This window comes from Myiozetetes cayanensis, unplaced genomic scaffold, assembly GCF_022539395.1.
Source record: "Myiozetetes cayanensis isolate MyiCay16 unplaced genomic scaffold, myiCay2020 scf18, whole genome shotgun sequence".
Classification (NCBI taxonomy): domain Eukaryota; kingdom Metazoa; phylum Chordata; class Aves; order Passeriformes; family Tyrannidae; genus Myiozetetes; species Myiozetetes cayanensis.
Window position 1 is genome coordinate 7,524,459 of NW_026087389.1, and position 18,276 is coordinate 7,542,734.

At 40.6% G+C, this 18,276-nt stretch overlaps 1 protein-coding gene across 1 annotated transcript in view; it reads right to left on the reverse strand.

Moving 5' to 3' along the window:
* PTPRG (protein tyrosine phosphatase receptor type G) overlaps nucleotides 1-18,276 on the reverse strand; it is a 395,341-nt gene that overhangs the window by 20,920 nt on the left and 356,145 nt on the right. The window contains exons 15-16 of the mRNA XM_050312873.1: nucleotides 10,209-10,300; nucleotides 169-265 (exon numbers count right to left, since the gene is read on the reverse strand). Coding sequence (XP_050168830.1) covers nucleotides 169-265; nucleotides 10,209-10,300 — 189 coding nt within the window. The remainder of the gene's footprint in view (nucleotides 1-168; nucleotides 266-10,208; nucleotides 10,301-18,276) is intronic.

Genomic DNA, 18,276 nt, shown 5'->3' on the forward strand with positions numbered 1-18,276 from the left:
CCTTTAGAGGAGAAATGACCTCCCAGCCACACTTTCTCATGTTTATTAATGACTGTGTAATGATGTAACCTGGAGCCACCTGCCTGTCCCAGGCCACACACAGACACCCTGTGAGAGGACAGTGTCTTTTTGGGTTGATTCACCGTGCTTAGGCCAGTGGTTACTTACAGGCCAGGATGTTGATGTATCTGTTCTTGTGCTTGTTGTCGGGGTGGTTGGAATGCTCTGCAGTGATGTTCATGTCGGCCGTACAGCGCTGCACTTCCTGGGCATAAAAATTATTCAAATGGAAAATGCATCAGTCCAAAAAAAAAAATTGATTTGCCTTTTTTTCTTTCTGCAACAGCTCACAGAAACAATGTTTAAAGTATCAGTACCTTAACTGCTGGGTTAAACACAAAGCCTTTCAGCATCGCCCTGTTTACCACGGTTTGCTCACACTGAGCCCTGAGAGTTGCCCCTGGTGCACAGCTATTCATCTCTCCACAGACCTGGGGACAGACGCTCTTTGAGCACCCTGAGGGCTGACTGTCCCCTCTGACCACCAGTCCACCACCTCCTGCACTGCATCTCCTGCACCTCCCTTGGGGAGGGAAGAGAGGCTCCCTCAGGGGCAAGAGTGGCCAGTGCAGTGTAAGAAACTAAGCACAAAAAACATTTCAACAGAAGACTTTTGACTGTTGGACAACTTATCTGCTCATAACCTCTCAAAATGGGGTTTCTGACATTTACATTTGGCACTGACCTTTTGTTAGTTCTCTGCAGAGAGATGCCTTTTGTAAAATATAAATAAAATAGATCTCTGAAGATAACAGTGAGTGCTTAAATATCACTGCTTGGATGCTGATTAACAGCCCAGAATACAGTGGAAATGATAAAAGGTTGTATCCACGTATATATACATTTACAAAGCAGAGAGTAGCCAGGCTTGCCAAGGTGTTTATGAAGCCAGAAATGCAGATTTCTGTCTAGTTAAGGCTGTAGGTTAGATACCTAACTCCCATGGATTTTTTTAGTTCTCAACCCACCCCTTACTGTGTTCAACGACAGAGTACAGGGCTACTGAAACAGGGCAATAGAGGGTCTTCTCTCTGACTTTAGAGAGAAGCAGCCATTCCCTTTGGCCAGACCATCCTTAGTCTCCTTCAGAGACTGCCTCATAAACTGAATCACTCGTGTGATTCCATCTCCAAGATACCTTTTTTTGTTATCAATTTAACTACAATCTTCCTGAAAAAGTGAACCCCCATTTTATCACTAGCATAAATATTCTTCATGTAGAGACACCTTTTTGTAAAAAAAAAAAAAAAAAAAAAATATCAGTATTTGGAGTTTACAAAGTTGTGGAAGAAAATATATTTATTCAAATCTTTTGTGAATCCCAGAAATTGCATCAAACAGAACCAATTTCCCCTAAGGATATGTGAGGAAGTGCCAAATTACTTTGTACTTCAGACTTTAAAAATAACAGCATAGAACCTGAGAGGGAAAGTCATTAGGAGCTCACAGCTGCTACAAAGATCACGAGCTAAGTGACAAAGAAAAATTATCACAAGAAATGCTATACAAACAGCAGATGTAAGAGTTCAGCATTATGCAGACATTTCACAAAGGACTTGCATAGCAATTTTGATATCTTCCCCAACATTTACATTTTAAAAGTGCAAAGTATACTAAAACCTTGAACATTTTATAGCTTTTATATCCACATGACACTCCCAAATAACAATTGCTTCTCTCTGTCTTCCCCGACCCTCCGTAGGGAGAAACATACTGTGCTCAAGGAGACAAGCTGAGCAAAGACAAAGAGGAATCAAGCAAAACTCTCAGCTGGCCCTAATAGAATTTTCATAGTTCCACTTCTATCACAAATAAGAAAAAAAAACATATTAAAGTGTGCGCTTCCCCTAATTCTGCCTGTCAGCTCCAGTAAGAAAGAGACTTCTGATTACACAATGGGCAGGATCAGTTCAGCCTAGGACATAACTGGAAAAGCAGCAATATTTACATGTTATGTTGATTTAATGTAATTTTGTTTTACCTATTTTTGCATTTAGAAATCATGCAGCATCACTGCTGTACTATTATAGGTAGCTCCTAAAAAACACCCTCCCTGCTGCTGAAAAACCTCACGTCAAACCCCACATCCCTGTATCACTACAAAATTCTTTTTAGAAGTTATTGGTATTGAAAAATTTATGCCAAATGCTGTAGAATTTAATATAGATTAATCCAATAATGTTCTGTGGAGAATACTTTGAAAAGTTAGAGAATTTAATAGGGAATTACCTCCCTGCTAAAGAATTTTTTCTGACAGTTTAAATACTACATAGTAAATGTATCATTTTCTATTGAATTCTATAGGATTTTTCCATAAGGGAATTGTTGGTAAGGTTAATCATTTTAATTAACCTTTTTATGTTGATGGTGACTGTTTCCTCGACTGTACATGTTCCCAGCTGGCCAATATAAAGCTAATAGAACAGGAAGATTAAGCTAAGACGGTGAAAAACACAGCAGTGGAAAAGGAGGTCTGACTCTGTGAGAGCTGATGATCTGAAAACAGCTTTTCTTAACACACAGCATTCTAAATGCTTTTTAATACTCTGGGAAGCTGCTGTAATGGTGGATTTCCATGTCTGCACACTGCAAAAGCACAGTGGAAAGGGACTGCTGAAGAAAAGCCTCCCCCTTGCCAATACGCTTCCACTATTTTTGTCTTTTAAAAAAAATCTTTAGCCCACCCCTCCAGGCCAGGGCACAGCCAAGGCTTTGGGACACTGCAGCAGTCCAACGAGAAGGGGTGTGAGGACATCCTCCAGCTCCACGCTGGCCACTGACAGTGTTTGGCTGGGCAGGATGGAGAGATGGGGTTGAGAGCAGAGTGTGGCTTTCCATGCTCTCCTACTCTCCTGGGCTCATCTCTCCAAATTATAACCAAAAATTACTAACCACAGCTCCCCCCACCAGACAGTAAGGCATAAGTTAACATTCCTTTGTTATTAAAGCTGAGCTGGTTGCCTTTCATCAATGCACGAAATGCTGCAAGAAGACAAGACAAGTTGCCGCCTGTTACCTGTGCCTCTGTTCAGAGTATTATTTGCCCCTTGGCAGAAGAGGATAGCCTGGTGCTAATAAATAACACCCCGGAGAAAGTCGCCTAATGTCACCATCTTAATTTTACCATTTTTCCACATTTATGTGTATCACATATTTACTTTCCCGGCATTTTCTATGGCTTATGCAATGAACACCACGGGATTTCTAAACGTCACTGCCTACCAAGTCCTTCATTTGCACTTAAAAACATCACCATGATTGCATTATTATTACCATCTGCCTTTATAGGCAGGTCACCAGGTCAAGGCTGACCCCAGGCTGCTCACTGCAGCCTAAACAAATTCCTCTCACAATTAACACCAAACTGCTACTGGCACCTTGGAGTAGGACCGATAGTGTCCATATCACCACATCCATAATTCATCCATAAATTTTTCAGCTCTGGAGTATTTCCTTTGGCTTTCCTTAATCCTGCTTGGTCTCTTACACTGATCTTAACGGCAGCTGGCTTGCACACTGCTGCTTCTCATGTTTAACTTTGCAGAACGCATTACTGTCCCAGGATGAATGAGTACAGGCTCTTATTCTGTCCTTTCAACTTATCATTGACAACCCAAGAAACCAAAGTACATGGTTTCAATTGACCGTTAGTTACTGTAAAAAGTGTTCTAGTCTATGCTATTATGGCTAATTTACCTTTTAATTATATTGTCCATGCTAATGCTAATTGGAATTTGATACACCCAGGTTTAACGACCCGGTATAATTGCCTTTCTGAAACAAGTTACAGATTAGTTTCTTCTAAACTTCAAAGAATTTCCATTTAAGTGTAAAATCAAACTGCTCCAGTGTCTTGCTGGCAATATAAGGTTCCAAGCAAGAATTTTTGCTACAGTGACTGAGCAGGAACTCGGTCTCTTGATTCGGCCTTAACGCAGCGCTGCTGTTGTTTCCCATTACTTCAGGCTGATGTCCTGGCAGGGGCTGAACTGTGAAAGCCTATGAATAGCAATGAGGAGGAATCACGAACAAAGAAAGGATCCTCATCTGAGGGACTAAATTAGAGAAGATCCACAGCTCTGCTTTGATATTAACGTGATATTTTTCAGCATGAAAGCGGCTAGTTCATCCACCCCTAAAATCAGTTTTGATCTATTATTTTAATCCCAAATTACAGGAATTCTGTGGTAGTGCTCTTGCTGTTTGTTTTATCACAGCAAACACGAAGACAGCATACCAACAGAGACTGCAGACAGTATTTGAAGATATCTCACAGGAACAGTGTAGATTTCTGAGATAATTTAGCATCAGTATAAACTCTCTGGCGGCACTCAAGAGAGAGGTGAGCTGGGGACAGCCTAGAAAGAAGGCGAAAATAAACAAACCAAAAGGACTCAGCACGGGAATAACATAAAGAGATATCTTAAAATTCCTGTAAATGCATGAAAGAGGAGAGGACGGTGGAGGACTGTTTGCTTGTGGTATCCTGCCCTTCATTAGGCAGGGAAGTGCCAGAGTCTGACCAAAACCTTGCACTGCCCATGCAATGGCTCCTCCAAGCAGGACTTCCAGGCAGAAACCTTGGGAATGGCTGTAGGTACATGTGATTAATAACAGAAAGTCCATATATCTGAACTTCTTTTATTGCTTCTCTTCATCTTTATCTCTTAATTCACAATGCCCATTTTTGAGGGTAGGTGAAGCGCTGAGACAAGAATTGAGAGCTGCAGGAAAGCCCTATTCTGCAGCAATCCTTCCTCCTCCAGCTTCTTCAGTGCTGCTTCCCTCTGGTTTCAGTACAGCAACGTACAGGCTGAGAACACCTTCAATTACGGCAATTTTGGGCTAGGGTTATAAACCATTCCCAATGCAGTATTGCCTGCTAGCAGCATGCTTTTCAAATGGCATCCTTCTACTGCCAAATTCCTTGGTGTAAATGCAGCTGGAAGCATATGTCTGGTGTGAGCTGTGTCTAATCTGTAAAGGAAGTCAATATAACTACACGGGGTTTTTAGTGTCTCAAGAAATGTGCAAAGTGCAGCGTTATCTGCCTTCAATGCAGCCCTTTGCTAGGAAATAACATTCTGAGGTCACTGGTTAAAAAGAGCCAGTGACCCTTTCCCTGACCAGCAGCAACCATGAGAATAACGTTAGCAAATCCCTGCCACACTGCTGAAAATACAGATTTATATTATTTTCTTACATTTCAGGACATTTAGAAGAAGGTGTCACTGGAGTATAAAGATATTTTCAATTTATGTGATGAGGGAGCTAGACAGCCTGCCTCCAAGTTCAGCGAGCCTGTTCAGACTCCAAATTGGCAATGAATCATTACACTCACACGGCCACGGGCAGGAGAGGTCTGTGGAGATTGCATTCACCCACTCTAATCGCTCCCGCAGCAGCACTGACTGACCCGCCCCAGAATTACAGAGGAGGGAAATAAAATTGTCTGATCTCAAAAATCCAAATACTGCATTAAACTATAAAAACTCACAGTTAGCTTTGGGGACGGAAGGTGATTTCTTGGTTTAGTGTTCCTTTCTCAGAGCAAGAGGACATGATTACTCAAAAAAACTTACTGTGTTATTCCAATAACTGGCCAGGGGGAGGGAGTGAAAAGCTTTACTGTGGGAGGTTGCACTTCACACTGTTTTTAATACAGGAATTTGGAGGGCACATGTCCTATATAGTCAGGCTATCAGGGGAATTGAGGATGACAAATGTGAGATCAGTTTTTAAAATGAAATCTGGAAGGGGTTTCAGGCGCTGCAGCCCACTACATCTGATTCTCTGTGGGACAAACTGCTAGACACTGTAATAGAAGCCAGCAGAGCTAGTGAATGCCTCTAACACACTGGGGAGAGGCCCCTGAAAAAGTCTATAGACCGTCTAGCAGAGAGCAGCGTATCAATTTTCAAAAAGTGTGTAAGGGCCTCTCAGAAAATACTACTTAAAAAACTGATCTGTCTTGGCGCAAAAAGAGAACTCGCCTTGTGCATGAACAGGTGAGAGGTGGGTCTCACCTGTCCAGGAATTTTCAGTGTTAAGCTTTCACTGGTGGGACCTTACGGGACCTAATCTATCCATAAATGGGCTGCAGAGGAGACAAAGTGTGTTTACGATCCAAAATTACTCAGGGTAATTAGAACAAAAGCTGTTTGTGAAGGGAAGCAGAACCATCTTGCAACACTGAGTGGCCAAGTGGTAAAATGGCAACTGCAATCCAGTGCTGATAAATGCAAAGTGATGTACTTGGGAAAAACAACCCTAACTGACTACACATGCTGACAGGTTCCCAATTTGCTATTGCCATTCAGTGATGAGACCTTTGGGGTCACAGCCGATGGTTTGCTGGAGGTGTCAGCTGAGTGCTCAGTAGTTGTTAAAAACCAGATAGGATGTTAGGAGGAAGGAAAGAAATGGAAAACCAAACTGAAAACATCACTGTGCTCACGCAGAACTCAGCAGTAAAGCGACACATTAAATACCGTGCACAGTTTTGGCCTTTCCATCTTGAAAAGGATATGGTAAAGGAAGAAAAAAAGGCACAGAGGGAACAAATCGTCATAAGTCTGGAATGGCTTCCTCCAACAACCTAAGTGAATAGTTCAGGCTTCTTCAGATTTGAAAATGGATTATTAAGGGGGAATATGGAGGCAGACAGAGTCATGTGAAGCATTTAAGTAAATGGGGATGTACTTTGTAATGCAAAAACTAGGAGGCATCAAGAGAAGTTATTAGGTCGTGAGGTAAAAGCAAAAAGAAGCCTGTTCTTATTGAACAAATTGTAGAATTCATTGCCATGGGACACTCTGGACAAGTCCAAAAGCCAAAAAGGGTTCAAGAGGCAGTTAGAAATTTAAGGAAGAAAGGTCTCTCAAAGACTGCTAAACGTAATGATGCCAAGAAAGTCTCTGGCTAGACAAGGAGGAGATAACAATCTCTGGCTTGGGAAGCCTCTCAATCTCTGTTCAGTCTTGCCCTCAAACCCTGCCCCAGTGCTGCCCTGTAAAAATGTGGTACCTCAACCTGTATGCCATAACAAGACAGTGCTGGAGCTACCTGCGAGCAAGCCAAAAACCTTCCCTGAACTTTTTTCACTCTAGTACTGAACAAATTCCAAGGTTGAATACAAAGAGCTATGTCAGAGACCAGCACTGGTGGTGCAGGATCATGGACTTCATTTTAAAAAAGCTATTTGTTGTTCAGCATTATATCGGGTCCTATATTTCTAATTTATATCAAAAATTGAAAATTCATGGGACTCAAAGGAAATCTCAACAATTCTGTATATACAAGAAATCCCAGCTATCACCAGACAATAAAGCTGGCTACTTGCACTGTGATTACCCAAAGGGAATAAGGATTCATTTTAGATGTACTTTCCAAGGAAAGATTTGTGAGTTCAAAGTCCTTTTTTCCTCTGCATATAAAACGCTTCCTAAGCACATTCACAAAATATTTAGCTGTAATTACAGCTCAATTTAAGAGGAGGAGGGAGTATTCACACAATTTACTTTCAAAGGAATCTTCTTCATGTAAAAGCCAACTCAATATAGCCCACAACATACTGCCAAAAACACAGGAAGATACTTACACCAAAATCTAACAACAAACAAATGGAGGCAGAGTATGTGAGTGCCTAGCTTAGTGTTTTCCTTTTGCAGCTTCTACCTTAAACCTCCTCCCATGGAAATTTCTGAGGAGATTTTTGATCCTTTTTTCCTTTAACAAAAATCTCATGCACTGTCTACCTTTGGGGAGATTTATTTATTCTGCAGTATCGATCACATTTTTTTCAGCATCTCCTTGCCATCCTCTTCTCTCTTCCTTTTAGATGTAAAAAGCATATTTATTTTGTAAAAAGCCTGTATGACTGCAGAATCCATTACCTCTTTTCAGAAGTTTCCCAGGCATGAAGGCATGATATGGCTGTGGTGCTTTCCATGCAAGGCCAGCAGCCCCGTAACACCGGATTTCCTCTTTCACCTGGAATCTTATTGTTTCTCCACAAAACAACAGCTAAGTCCTCACTGTAGCTGGCAGATACAACTCTAGCACACGGACCAAGGCTGGATCTGACCGTATGTGAGAGGTTACAACCCCAGCCACTTCAACAGCCGCTGTGTAAACGTGATCTTGGACTCTGCTATCCCTCAGCCACTCTCAAAACTGGGATTCTGATCTCTTGAGTCAGTCTGGGCACTTGAGAAACATTTTACCCATGGCTCTGTGAAAGATCCTGGGTTTCAAATCAGGCCCATGAGGCATCAGCACGGCAGAACATCACCAGTGAAAGGGAGCTGGATGGTTTATCCCAGACAGAGGTCGCCTTGTTCCTATTCCTCCTTACTCTAAGAGGAGATTTCATTTACTCTAGGAAGCTGAGACCTCAGCTATGGAGAGATACATCTGGAGTAGCTATACTGACTTCAAAGCAGATGCTCCAGGTTTTAAGCCAGCACGGAGAATAGAATTTGGCGCACAAAGTGCAGCTGGAGGAGTATAACTTCCCTTCGGAGGGGACCCTGTGCTCCCCAGAACAGGAGTAATTGGCCAAAGCTCTCCTCGACTGGCTGCCACAGCACGGCACTCGCAGCAGGGAACTCCAGGAGGAAGGGAAAAAATAAGGCTATTAGAGCAGTGTTTTTCTTTGCTAAAACACGGGCGGAAGGTGTCCAACATTTGTTAATAGCAGTGATTTTGCGACAGCTGAAGCAAAGCCTGCTTAAAGCCAGACCAAGTTTACAGATGTGTTGCTGATTATTTTGAATAATTAAGTGGTGTAAAACCCAGCTGTGATGAATAGCATTGGGGTCGCAATTCATAAATAATTGAGAAGAGTGAGTCGCATTTGATCATCCTGATCAAATTCTACTCTCTGGAGAATAAATGTTTGTCCTGAATACCATCAACATTGTTAAATGCCTCAATATTCCTGCTCAGCCATCCAGCCAGCAGTCAATTGAACTAAATCACTTTAACACCTTACACATTTGCCTTCCTCATGAATACAAAATGTTTCTAACTTACACAACGTTTTTTGGGCATCAGACAAAGCAGCCACTCTTTATAGACAGTAACCAAACAGCAACAATAAACGTTTTAAATGATCCCATTAAAAACAATTCCTGCATGCAGTCTTGTCTTTACACTGCAGTAAGCAAAGAAGCTGTAGATATAAGGCCACCTATTTTGGTTCACTGCCTTGTTTGTAAGCACAGCTGCCTCTCTGATTCACATGCAGCACGCAAGCACAGCTCCTTTTGCTGGTGGGGAAGCCAGGAGAGCAGCTCCATGTAATTTCCTGGGGCTCCTCCTGCTTCTTGGTACTTCCAAAAGTTCAGCAGTGACTGCAAGTAGACTGAGTGAAGGAAAAGCCTGACTCCACAGCCTGTCCTCATGCTGCTTGGTGCTTACCATACTTGCATAATATGGGTTTGGTAACCCAGAGGTGGAAAACTACTTTCACAAAATTGGAATTGCCTCCAAATGACAGCAGATTTATAGGTCAGAATCTGTCCTACACAGGTAAAAAGATGTAAATTTTAAAATAGTCAGATTAAATAACTACCGCCAACTAAACCCCAAATCCTTTCTCCTTGGTTTTACTGGAACCAAATAACCAATGACTTTAATAGCAATCTTTCCTGAACAGAGCATGAACAAGGAACTGACCCACAGCTTGGGTTTTCATACAAGACTAAATTCTATAACTTTTACTCATTGTAAGCACTATTTTACTACTTTTGGAGTTTTCAGTGTGACTGAGAGGAGCAAATTCTGGACCAAGAAAAATAAAACAATCCGTACATTGTAAGAAAAACCTGGAGTTCAAAACAACTGTTTGTATCTTTATGTTGTTTCTGGGGGCTTGCAGGCAGCTTTTCCTATTTAATAAAAGCTTGGGAGGGTTCCCCCTTAAAGGCACCAAATCTGTGGTGGTTAGAAAGCATCTGTAAATGTCCAGTCCCATACTGTTCATAGCTGTTAGCAAATTGGTATTATCCTGTTTCTCCTGATACATTTGAGCACTGCATTTACCTGACATGACAGCCTCACACAGATGTCACACGGTCCCTAATTATTAATACACAATTAACTTTAGGAAAACAACATTTTATTGGTGGATCATTAAATCGTACCTCAAAGTCTTCTGAGAACCCATGCTGGTTATTAGAATACAGCTCACTGATGTGTTTAACAAACTGCTTGACTGGAATTGCTTCCATATCATCTGTAGGAAAAAAAAAAGAGAGAGATTCAGAGTTGCTCTTTGTCTCATACATAAAACTTCAGGGGAGGAAGTCTTCACTTGATAGCACTTGGATCTGAGTTCCCAGGGGCAGAGCTAGTTCAATACGCAGTAATAGAAATCTTGATGATTTTGGCCAATTTTGAGGTAAACATTTTATATTGTGTTTCCAATTCTAAGCACCACAGTTACGAATACTGAGAGCCTGTTCCCTGGAATGTTAATTTACAAAGTCCAATTGAAGTTCAAGGATCATTTAGCTCTTGTTCACAGTCTGAAGATGGCTCTGGATAGGATGGAGAGGCCTCCTCTTCTTCCATATTGCATAAAAAGAACAGAAGAGACCCAAAACACGAAAGCAGAGTTGACAATTACTCTTTTTGCCAGGCTGAGCAGACGCACAAGCCTTTCTCACCAAAGTTATTAACTTTTTCCCTTTCATACAATGATGCAGAATTCAGTCAGTTATCATGGAACTGCTTCTGAGCACAAGAACAGGCAAACACAACAGCCACACTAATTTGAGTTCTCTCTCATGCCAGACCCTGTTCATAACACTGAATATGTATTCCACTGGACCATTTGTTCTTGCTCAGCACAGTGCAAATTCCATCCAATATACCAATAAATCACCCATAGACATTTCCTTAAAGAAGTGGAAAGCTTTAACTGAATTAAAGACAAACAAGACTGTTTCGAGCACCTGGGACCCTGGGCAGATTCTAATAAAGCTGAGGTGTAGGATAGCTGCCTTACTTATCTATTTCTCTATTTCTCTCTCTCTCTCAAAAAGAAGACCTAGATATTGTTACAACCACCACTGCAGTTGGCAGAAACACTGTGCTTGCCAAGATTCACCAGTTAATATTTTCAGTCTGGCATTTAGAAAATGCAAATCGCTATACAACTGTGATTACTTTCAGCATGTGAAATAATCTATTGCCTGATGGCTACTATTGTCTGATTGCATGATTTTATGGCAATACTCTCGTATTTATATATTCCATTTAATATTCTTCTGAAGATTGCATCCAGTTTATGTTTACTCCAAGTAATTCAGTGGTGTATTTTTGCTCCCATTTAGCAGCCATATGGTTTGGTGCTACAGCTGCATTATAATCTGGATTCTTTTCCTTTTAAACATCTACATTATGATAGAAAAAATCCAAATATTTCTACAGATACTTAGCAAAATTTAACGATAAATAAATAGATGTGACATTTACTGTATTCAGAGTGAAAGATCTTTGGCAGCTAAAACCTCTAAGCTGTCACATACGCTTTTCTTAGCAAAGGGTATGAAGATCTGTATGTGTAAATGAGGTTCTAGTTTGGCAAGAATTTTATAGATCCCTGACAATCTGATTTCTTTCCAGCTGATGGCAGTTAATATTGACCATGTCATTACTTCTCTCCTTTATTTTATCAGGTAACACTCTAAGGTGACTTTTTGCATCTATTGACATTTTCAGATCTCAATCAGCTTTCTTCTATTTTATTTACAAGGGCCAATTGTTAAAGATATGTTTGCAATCTGGTCACCTCACAGTATAGTAATGCTACTTTAATTAACCACATGCTCGTTTACTGAATAATACAGAATTCAAAAGATTTGACAAGTGTATGTTCCTCTTAGCAAAAAGCTGCAGCCTGCAGAAATGCTGGCATTTTAAAATATTTAAGTGATAACATTTATTCTATGTAATATTGAGAATACCATCATCTCATAACAACATTTGTATTAATATTTTTGCAGCCAAGACACTTGAATTGAATGATCTATAGGAACAGAATTCAATAGCAAGAACCTGTAAAACTATTTCCTCTCCTGAAAAGTAACCTATACATCCTAGATTTCCTCAAAAATAGCTTGTGCTATGATAGCAATTTCATATAGTCTCACAAGAAAAGTTCCACAGTTATAATTTTTTTTTCTTTGCATAGTCTAGCTCAACTGAGACCAACCGAGATCAAGGATTCACTGCAGCAGACCGGTGTGTCCAATTTAGTTTTGCAGAAGGCAGAATTTAATTTTAATTGTGATCTGTGAGCCAAAAAATACATTAGAGATAACGTGCTCTCCAGTCCATTGAATTGCCACCAATTTCAAGGATGGGTCTGCACCAGAGATCCATGGCAAAGTATGGTTAGTTTTCTTTTTATCATTGTCACTGCATGGTGGCAGTGTGTCTCCACCTTTACAGCCACTGCTACTTCACTTCTGAGTTGTTCTCTGTCCTTTAGCATTTCTTCTCCCTTTTTCCTCTTCTGCATTTTCATTCCTATTCTGTCCAGGAGCCTTAAACCCAATAAGTTTCCACCCTATTTGATAACATGGGCAACAATTACATGTTAAATAAATTAAATAGGAAATACTGTTGAGATATCAACTCACTGGGTAAGGGGGAAATGAAGTTGCCCATAAACTCCGGAAAAACATGTTGCAGCAAATGTAATTATTACCTATTAGGAAGATTAAAGTCAGAACCATGACTGTTAGGAACTCAAAAAATCGTTTATGGTTTCCAGTTTTCAAACTGGTGGGATAACGTGGTCCTACGGACTGGGACAGGCACAGCCCTGAGGGGATGGGCAGGGTGGTAGGACAAGAAAGCAGTTGCAAATGAGATACAGCCTTTTACATTAACCAATGGAACAGGAGAGTGTTAAAAGTAATCTGGGCCTTCATTTTCCTATTCACAACCTCCAACTCCAAACTCCCACCCAGAAACACAGATTACCTTAGCTGGCTCCATGCATGCTTAGCCACCGGCAAATTGCCAGACCTCTGGTAAATACGTGCCAACATCCTCAGCACTCTGGAATGGCATCTGCTCTGACCGTACCTGAAGATGGCTGTGACCTTCTCCAAGAAAGCCAACAGATGCAGCCAGATGCACACAGAATCTGCTTTTCCTTGCACTATCGTCAGCCCAAAGGCTTTGGTTAAGCCTTCTTTCCATCTTAAAGTAAACAGACTTCAATGACTATAATTCTTTCAGTCGATTGCAGAGATTAATAGAATCCTATAATGGCTAATTAGCAGCTCCCCGTAGTTCTGCCCATATTCCCTTTTGCACCATATACTTTTTCCCAGAAAGAAGATGGAGTGGAGGCATTTGATATTGTCATTGTGATCCTTACATTTTGCAAGACCTACACATTATTCAAAGCAAAGAGGGAAATGTTTTAATAACATACCTTCACCTCTAACACCGCAGATATAATTACAGTTCTGTTTAGCTAGGGTTTAGCCATCTGTTTTATCAGTGTCAATAAAGTGATTCTGGATTTACTTCCCTATGAAATATGAGCTGAATCTGGAGCCATAATAATGGACTAACTCTTTGTGTTACACAGAGAAAGAAGTATTCCCAGATGGACTGGGACAAAGGGCTCCAGAACTGCATATATATTTATCATTATTATAAACAACATGGATTTTACTAATGTTTCTATAATCAGATACTACTGAAACTGACAGGTGGGGGGGCATGTTTAATTACTGTGCTAGATATTTAACATGGTGGTGGAGTTCCCATCTTCATTTGGCTGGTTGAAGACAAGTAGCTGAGAGGAGTGTCAAATAAACCCAAAGCGTAGCACAGTGCAGCTCATTCATTGCCACAAAGAGACAGTGCCAAGAAAGTCATGTTTGTTTAAAAAAATTATATAATTGTAGAGGAAAACCTTCACTAGTACTTTCTTTTTTAAGAAATGTCAATTGCCAATGCAGAATATTTAGTACATTCCCTCATAAGACAACCACCTTCAAAAGAAGCCTGAAGTGTATAAAAGCAATAAAGTTCGAACAGGGTTACATTTTAAGTTCAGATAATTAGTAATCCTACCAGGAAGGATTTTCCCATAGCTCCCACTTAATAGGCTGCCTTTGTAATGTTAAAGCAATAGGGGCCAATTTCAAAAGAAAAATAGGATATCCTATCAGAAATGACATTTCCACATAATAGGGCCTCAGATTCATTTTGATTCATTTATAGCCTGAGAGCTCACTGGATAGTTTAGTGGCATTGTATTGGAATAGATGGGTCTGGGTCAGGAATTAATCCAAAAGGTCAAACCCAAAGTGCTTCCTCATATTACCTTCATTTAGTTTTGAGTTTGGGTGTTTCTGAACACCAGATGTTTGACACATATGACAAAATCTCGGTAAGAAAATTCTCCACGTCTTTCATTCTGCTTGTAAATGCTTTCTAGTTTTTCAGCTATTATCCCACCCAGCCTACTAAATCCAATATAATCCTTGCATCTTACGCCTTACTCTTAATGTGAACTGTGATTTTGCTTGTTTGTTACTTGCTGTCTCTCACTGGCAAAGCCACCTGGATTCATGTGCCATAGCTGCCACGTGCCTTGGCCCATCTGCTCCAAGAGCAGCCACTTACTGCAGCCCTGTGCCACCCCTGCGTCTCAGCAGCACCTCCATCAATTCTCAGCGTGCTCTTCACAGCTGGCTTCAGCCAGAGGACAAGGGGATTCTCCCACTCCCCTCTCTCTGCCCTGCAGGGCTGAGCAGTGAACTGAATCGGCCTGCTGATCTGGCTGATGACTATAAGAAAGGATTAATTCATTTGTGGGAAAGGGGAAGAAGGATTAGCTGTCAGTGGGGTAGATGGGTTGATACTCATTAGGATGAAGAACAGTGAAGTGATAGGGAAACTGTCCTTTCTGAAGGCAGCACAAACCTAACTTGGCTTATGATGATCATGAAACCAGTGACATTGTTAGTGACATTAATCCTGGAGAATCCACTTTTCAACAGCATGGTTTGCAGTTCTCATTTTCTGCAAAAAAGTTTTCCCAAAATATCTACCAATAGGATTGTAGCAGGACTGGATTTGACCTTTTAACTCACTGAAATATAACACATCTGAAAAATGCCTTCCCATATTCATAGCAAACAAGCATCTTTCTGTTCCCAGCAGCACTCAACCCTGGGATGTCAATCTTGCATCCTCTTACCCTCCACTGCTGAACATGGAATGCAATCATAAGATTTTTAAAAAGATATTTACTTACTGTTGAACACAATCAGTGAAGTTCATGGGTTTTACCTTTTTACAAAGAGACATGGAAAAATCCTGGCATCAATATTCAGGTTACATATTACTTAAAACTGAGTTAAGGAGCCATTCCATGAGGTACAATAGCCAGAGCGAAGGCTGCAGAGCTATGGCAGAAGTACCCATGTGGAGTGTGATTCCAACAGATTCACTTCCCCAATGAGCAATGGGGCACTTGCAGCTCAGATTTTAACAGGATCTCTGCAGCTGCACCACATAATATGAGAGTGCACACAGCACATGGTACCAAATAGGGATGTAAAGCCCCAATTCGCCTACATTTGGTCTGCCTCTAGCACAGTGGCTGACCATAAAAAACACTGCAAGGATTAACAGCACATACTTGGGCAAAATTCTGCCCCAGTAGGGGTTATTGAAAAATGCCTATCAATTCCACTAAGGTCACGTGTCCGCCTCTAGAGAGAAGTTTAGACAAAACCACATAAACCTACAGATTGAGTGTATGCTCCAAAGTGCACACGCTCATGAGGACCAGAAACATCCACATTGCTCAAATTTTGGCACTGATTGAATTTGAAATGTCTTAACAGGAAAATCCATAGCCAGATCCTGCCCTAACTCAAAGGAATACTGGACTCCATGAGTAATTCCACACATAAAACAGGGCAGTGCCCAGCTTTCTTCAAACTGTTTTAGATTTAATGCACTTAAATTATACACATTTATATTGTCAGAGCCTTTAATTCTGCAGTATACTGGCTTTCCTTGCATAACTATTTAACATAAGAATGCAACTGAAGCCATTGTATTTCATTTGGAATAATTAATCTTTCTGACTGATCCCATTGTTTGCTGCATAAAAAATGGCCAGAAATATGAGAACAGTTTTGTTTGTATAACATGAGTATCAATTAATTTATGATAAAGTCATTAAAAAACCTTACTATCGAGAAGGTGTCTGCTTTCTGTGGAGATCACATCTGCACAAACAGTAAAAAGGTAATATAGTAAGTTTCATTCTAGGAGATCAAACTACCTGCTGAAGATCTCTAAGGCACTGGTGTCCTCCTGAAGTCACTGAGCTCAGTAATTAAGACAAATTATAAATTAAAATAAATTAAGATGAATAAGAAATCATTAAGAGTTGATTACAGGGGGCACTATTCCTCATTAATGCTCACATTTTTGTAATCATGTGTTTATGAAGTACTGTTTTTAATAAAAAACACCTTTCAGAGTGAAAAGGCATAGAAAACACTGACTATATTTAAAAGTCCTGGAAAGATGGGCATGTTGAAAGAAAAACAGGTGTCCTTCCAGAAAGATAATTGCTATCTATTTGTTATAATCAAGTCAAATGAACACAAGGGCAGGTTTCTGATAAAGGGGCGACACATGAAAAAGCAGAATATGAAAAATCACCTGTGTAATTCTGTAGCTACATTCATCCCTCTTGCTTCAAGACTTAATCTACTACAATGCTATTAGCCATGTGTCAGTCAGGAATATAAAGATGTTAATGGTAAAATTTTATATGTGTCAAAATAAGAGCTCAGTTTAAATCTGCTTGTACAAATCTTAGATTAGGTTATCATTAATTATAAATGTAATAGCAATACACTTCTTCCCTTTAAGCAAAAAACCAATTTCAGTCCAAGAGAATGAAATAATGTGAATTTTCCCTTAGCACAGACATTAAACATGATCTTATTTGGTACTGTCTGCTAAGGAACACAATTTTAATCTCACATATTTCCATCCTCAGGTCTCAGTCAAGCCATCAATTAAACACATGCTTTACATTTGAGCACGTGGATGTTCAACTTCAGGGCTCTGCACCCCAGTGTGACATCTCTCAGAAAAGGATCTATTCACATTTCACATGGCCACCATAAAAACATGTTCTTTTGTGATCCAGCCAACTCCTGATGCCTCCATTAAAAGCACCATGATCAGATATCGTACCATGAATTCTTCAGTGCACTATAGGAGCAGGGCTGATAGCAGAGCAAAAGGAAGGTGGATGTTCCCTAAAATACCTTGATACTTTCTTGGCTTCAGAGGACGGCTGTGATTGCAATATTGCATTCATGAATTTAATTGAAGCTGAAGATGGGTACAATTCACAATATGGTGCTGGAACATAAATCCGCAGGGAGCAGAAAGCAGAAATAAAGTCTTAAACAGCTGAAGAGCACTACCTCTGTGCTCAGCGAAGAGCTTCATGCCCTTGAGAAGTATCTCCTCAGCTGCAGTTACTGCTGTTCCCTGTACCTTGCCAGCCTCTAGCAAGGCTCATTGTGCTCATGCACTGCCACTGGCATGGCCACAGACATGTCCTGCTCTCTGCTCTTTAGCTCTGGGGATGCAACTCAAGAAAGCCACATCTTAGCAGAAAACAGTAAGATACCAAGCCTGTGCTGGGAACCTGCAGCTTCCTTGTCAAATAGTATATCTCATTACAGTCTCTTAACAGAGTTTGTCACAGAGTGGATGCTACCAGAACTTACCAGAAGTGCAGGGGTTGAGCCTGTAAAAAACACATCTAACCTGACCACTGACATTCGTCAGGAAAGGTTCAAGGCAACCATGGTTATTGAAGAGCTAAGAATCAATAACATGGATGGGACTCCTTCTTGTAACCATGGGAAGACAGAGGGTCGTGGCTGCACTGGCTTTCACACCCTCCCCTGACTGCATGAGATGGTCAAAACACCTTTTCACTGCAATGAAATTGGTTACTACACTATTTCCTAGGCTCATGCACCCACAACTGAGACATTCTTGAAGAAGCATGAGAGTTTTTCTCCATCAGATTCTGCCATTAGTTATCTTAAATACATTATTAATAAACTCTAGGACTAGTTAAAAGATTAATTTATTGCCATTTAAACCTAAAACTCAATGCCCTTG